Source organism: Stegastes partitus, unplaced genomic scaffold (genome assembly GCF_000690725.1).
Source record: "Stegastes partitus isolate 25-593 unplaced genomic scaffold, Stegastes_partitus-1.0.2 Scaffold410, whole genome shotgun sequence".
NCBI classification, from domain to species: domain Eukaryota; kingdom Metazoa; phylum Chordata; class Actinopteri; family Pomacentridae; genus Stegastes; species Stegastes partitus.
The window spans coordinates 67,726-73,362 of record NW_007578141.1 but is presented as its reverse complement, the minus strand read 5'-3'; the positions used below and the strand labels follow the sequence as shown (position 1 = coordinate 73,362).

General features: G+C 42.1%; 1 protein-coding gene across 1 annotated transcript in view; it reads left to right on the top strand.

Moving 5' to 3' along the window:
* The window catches only part of LOC103359992 (uncharacterized protein C16orf45 homolog), an 11,526-nt gene that overhangs the window by 1,903 nt on the left and 3,986 nt on the right, over positions 1 to 5,637 (top strand). The window contains exons 2-3 of the mRNA XM_008285599.1: positions 1,637 to 1,757; positions 4,456 to 4,529. Coding sequence (XP_008283821.1) covers positions 1,637 to 1,757; positions 4,456 to 4,529 — 195 coding nt within the window. The remainder of the gene's footprint in view (positions 1 to 1,636; positions 1,758 to 4,455; positions 4,530 to 5,637) is intronic.

The following is a 5,637-nucleotide window of genomic DNA, read 5'->3' as shown; positions in this document are numbered from 1 at the left end:
TGACACCAGTGTTCTGCTTCTATTACCTGTAAATGCAGCTTAGTTGACTTTAAAAGCACCTGACGTGTTGCTATCGTCTGTCAGAATCATATGAAGCCATTTAAGAAGTTAGAAGAATGTAGAGTTAGTAAACGGTGCAGATTGTGCGTCCACACAAACCTGCTGGACAACACGTGTAATTAAAAGCGACAGGGTGAAATTAAAAGCCAACAGCGGCTCTGACAGAACGATTTGGAGCCGCCGGAGGAACAAAAACAAGAGCCGTGAAACACCAGATCAGCTGCTGACGGTTACCGAGCGCGTGCAGATGACCTCAGCGGAGGAGTGCTGGTGCCATGTCCCCCAGTGATCCAGCATGATTGTAATATCTTCTCACACAAGGTCAGGTAATTAAAAGCCAATCCGAGCTCTGCTGGATGACTCATCGCTCCCGGTGAGGAGGAGGAGGGAGTGCAGTTATTCAGGGATGCTCTGGAGGGAAAGTGTCCACAGAGCTGTGATCAGATCAGAACGCTGGATCGGATCAATCTTTAGGTGTCTCGTTCATTATTAAAAGTACTATAACAATATTTAGATCGTCACACGTTTTCCTTCATGAATCTTGAGCGTCTTGATGAACGAGGCTATATATAGGTGCTTGAAAAATGTTTAAAGGGAAAGAAAAGCAGCATGAACTCATTCAAATGGATAGGACAGGAAAAACAAGCGAGTTAATGCTAATTAAAAGAGTTTAAACAGTCTTTAGCTTAAATAACTACAGTCGTTCTCTAATGTGTTCATAACCTCCCATTAAAGGAAGAATAAAACAGCTGAAATAAGTTGAAATTGACAAACGTAATAATAAATGAAAATGTAATAAAAATCATGACGTTGCTTTTGAATTTTGTTCAACAGAAATATTAAAACAAACAAAACAAAAAACAAGTAAACAAGCATGACGGGACCCGTAAACTAATATTTAGTTGAACAACCCTTTGAGCCAATCACAGCAATCAGGTGTTTTTTTGTTGTTGTTGTTTTTTTTTTCTTTTCTTTTCAGCCACAATTAAAAAGCAACGTCTTGTTTCACTAAATTATAATTTAGCACATTTTTTATTTATTATTACTTTTTTCAGTTTCTACTTATTCGAGTGACTTTTGTGAATTTTACCTTTTATTTAACAGAAGGGTGTGAATGCATTCTGTAAATACAGACATGACGGTGACTCGTTATCAGGCGCAGCAAGAAAGAAAATAACTGTACTGAAAAAACTCCTCCAGGAGTAGTGCATATATACTGTATACGGTGTCTAGAAAATGAGATTTTTGCGCGTAAAGCGGTTCACTGATGTGTGACCAGTAAACGCTCTGAGTCCCTGTGGATGAGAAACAACAGAGCTTTAGTCGTGTTAAGCTGCTGTTACAGTAAAAGCAGGAGTGACTTCTGTCTTTAATGATGCCTCGGTTGCTCTAAATGTCCCAGCGAGTCACGTCCAGTACCACAGACCTGGATCCCTGGAAGAGAATACAGTCCTGAATAAGGTTGTTAGTCACATCTGTGCAGAGGGTAACGGTGATTTACAAACGATACTGTAAACTCTGTAAAATTGCATCATGACACCCAGATGAACACGCTTTGGTCTCGTCTGTCGTCCAGCAGAAGATGTCGTCTCCATGGCCGACTCCACCATCACCATCGAGGACATCGAAGGAGAGCTGTGCAGGATCGAGCGGATACGAGACATCCTCGTGCGGCGAGAGTCGGAGCTGAGATACATGTAAGATCTAAAACATCTGATCTCCACAGACCTCATCTCATTAGTGTGTTTGTAATTCTCTAAACAGGGTTCTGTGACATTAGACCCAAGAGGATAACATATGCATCCTCTATGTCATGTTATTGGTCCTCTGTTGGCACACACACAGTAAAGGGATGTGAACACTCAGCTAGCGGTGACACATGATGCACCACAGCCGTCAGTGGGAGCAAAAAGAAAACCGTCGTGTTATTTAAGGTCTGAGCAGACTAACAGTCACACACACACATTTCTGTAGCTCTTGATAGATGCCCCCAGATGCTTTGGCTCTCACTTCCTCTGTGGAGAACTCCTCATTATTTTGACGTCTGCGGTGGAGACTGAAGGCCGGAGCTGTGTGATGTGACCGTGTGAGGGATCAGAGGAGCTGCTGTTGTTTNGAGAACTCCTCATTATTTTGACGTCTGCGGTGGAGACTGAAGGCCGGAGCTGTGTGATGTGACCGTGTGAGGGATCAGAGGAGCTGCTGTTGTTTTGGGGGTTTGATTTGAAATTTGTGGTTCATGATGGTACAGATCGGCGTCGCTTTGACTCCATGTTGCTGTACGTGTCGACCTTTAGCAGCAACACGAGCAAATGTTTTAGCTTCTTTCACAGTTTTTGAAATAAGACGTTTTCTTGCTAATAGGGATGCACGATATAGCGGCGACCACATCAGTATCGGCCGATATTACCGTAATGTTCAGACTATTGAGGCATCTGAATATAAGCCGCACCCACTAACTTTAAAAAGAAAAAAAAAGTACATATACAGGCCGCACTTGTCTCTAAGCTGCAGGTGTCCCGTTGTAACATGAGATATTTACACAGAAAACTTTTAATTAAATACGTACCGGTAAAATACACAGTGTCTGTAACACGGCTGGTTAAGAAAAAAAAAAACATTAGCAGGAAAAGTCACTGATTGCTATCTTCATCTTCCGATGTCTTCTTCAGTGTCGGAGTTGAACAACCTCAGAATCACTTCGTCACTTCCTCGGTCTCTCTTTCGTTGTCGCTCTCAATTTGTCTCAAGGCAAATTCGTAAAAATCTACAAATTAGCTGCATCATTGTTTAAGCCGCAGTGTTCAAAGCGTGTGAAAAAAGTAGCGGCTTATAGTCCGGAATTTACGGCAATGTTTTAATGATATATCGGTATCGGTTTGATGAACAAATTTAGCCGATGTGAAAAAACGATGGTTTAAAATAAATTGTTTTCTTGCTAATAGGGATGCAGGATAGTACAGATATTACCATAATATTCGGACTATTGAGCATGTGAAAAAAGTAGCGACTCATAGTCTGTAATTTACGGTAATGTTCTAATGATATATCAGTTTTGGTCCGATGAACAAATTTAGCCGATGATTGTCTAACATCAGCGCCTTCGTCTCTATGTTTGATATCGCTGCTGTTTCACAGATGTTTTTACTTAAATGGACATAAATATGTTAAAATATGTTTAAACATGTTTTGTAATAAAGAAGACTATGTGGTCTAATTGGGCTTCTTCTGAACAGTTTTCTCACAGTTCTTACTTATACTCATTTATCAGTGTGAACAAAAATAGAATATCGACATCGTTAATATCGGTTATATCAGAAATCTTAATATCGGCCAGACATTTTAATATTGTTCCTAGACGTGGTTGAACCCAGCAGCTCGTTGGATTTTTATTTGTTTATTAGCATCAACAGGCTCCATGCACACGTCACAAGATCCACCTGTCAGCATATCTAAAGCTCATTTGTATGTCTCATCTGTTAGATAATCAGTTTTAGTGGAGTTGGTGCAGTTAAAGGTGGAGTCTGAGATTCTGGAGGACGATTAGCCTGTTAGCATGTTTCACTAGATTCACTGCCTCCTTTCCCCTCATCTTCTCTGCACAAGCTGAAGTAGTGTTGCGTGAATTTGTCGGAATCATTTTATTTGCTTTCCATTTACAGCCTAGAACTTTATCGATGCAAGCACATGAAACGTACTTGAAGAGACGCTCGCTTCATTTGACAAGAAGTGTTCCTACCAGCTTTTTCCAAAACTATAACATTTAGAGCGCTGTTCTCATTCAGGATGTCTTGTTTGCGTTCATATTCATTCATGTTTCTTTACCGCTGATGCAGACGGCCGCGACGTTTAAGCAAAAATACGCGAGTGCATTTTGAATAAACACTGAGTCACCCTGAAACACATCCAGCTGAAGTGTTTTATTACAGCTCAGAGTGTATCTATTACCGCCATTTCCCTCCTTTTACCGCCACGGCCCACACACAGCGCTCGTGCCACCAGCCCCTGATGTTCTGAAATCCCCACCAGACTCAGGGGCTTGAAATGAGATCTGATACTGCCAGGTGTGATTCACTCACACAGGGCGGCGTGGCGGTGTTATTCCAGCTAATAAACCCGCAGACCTCGCCGTCATCTGAGCCCAAAATCTCACTCCGGTGTTTTTCTATTTGATACGATCGCACAATTTTCACACCGACGCCTGAAGGTACAGTTTGGAGGGAAATTGCTTCGCTGCCACGATCCAATATCCACTCTGTCATAAAGCCAATTGACTGGAAAACTGGTTTCAATCAAAATATGTGGAGCTTTGCTTTAATTAAATCCGCTGCAGATACATATATGCACAGTTTGTGGTGCAAACACTTCCCCCCTGTTTGTTTGTTTCCCGCTCAGGATGGACGACATCCAGCTCTGCAAAGAAATCACACGGCTGAAGCAGGAGCTGCAGAAACTGGTGTCAGTTCCAGGTAAATTAAAAAGCAGCATCTGCCTCCCGCTGCCGTGTTTACCACGTTATATTTAACCTGCACACATTTGGTTGTTTAGAATCGGCACCGGACAGGTTTGTATTTGCTAAATTGAAAATATATCAGCCGGCTGCAGCGACGCGGCGCATTCTTCCCAACAGCAATTACCTGCGCTTCACAATGACAGGAATAAATCAGAAGTGTTGAAAGGAAAACTTTCCAGGTCTGTCGTCAGGCTCTCACAACCTCTCAAGGCTTTTCCCTGGTTTTAAAAACGATGTCTTCTGTCTGACAATGTTCAGCGCTCACGTTGCTCTGCTCATTAGGTTCAGATGGCAGCCCTAATACAGAGGAGGGTTGCTGTGGCAACTAAAAAGATAAGAAGCTCAAGTTACCAAAGTGTTTAGTGCATTTTAAAACTATGGCAACTTTGCAGGATTGTAGCCGCATACTGCAGTAACGTGGTTGTTCTGGGGTCTGTCGGTCCACCGCCTTTATCCTATGACGTGTTGAATAAAACTTTATGACCTTCAGAGCAGACACACCAACATAAGAGCCCCGGTCCTGATTCTGGTTCTGCTCCATCCTTCTCAGCTGTCAGTATCAATACCAATACCAGATTTTTAATAACATTAAAAGTTGAATCTTCCCAAGTTTATCAATCTCTGAACTGCTGTAAATGATAGTACAGACACAGACGGATATAGTGTCAGAAAATTAAGCCAACACAATGCAAAGTGCCTTCAACTTTTTAAAACAGCCAGCAGGGGGCGAGTCCTTTGGTCGCTATAGAAGTCAATGAGAAAATGATCCGACTTCTCACTTGGTTTCCCACCTCAGAAAACATTTTCTAAAGGAGTTTATGAACTCAATCGCTGGTTTCAGGCGTCCTTCAATGCAGCATCATGTTTATTTAGTAAATTATGGTCCCATTTAGAGTGAAATAGACGATAAAGCAGGGTCAGTATATCGCTGTGTGGAGTGGAATAGAGTTCTCCAGGCACCATGGTGACAGCCAGCTGAAGGTTTCGAGTCTGTCTTCTATGTCTGTGGGTAGAGACGTTGATAGTTTCCACAAGATAAGTCCTAGTAATTTGTCTGACTTGTC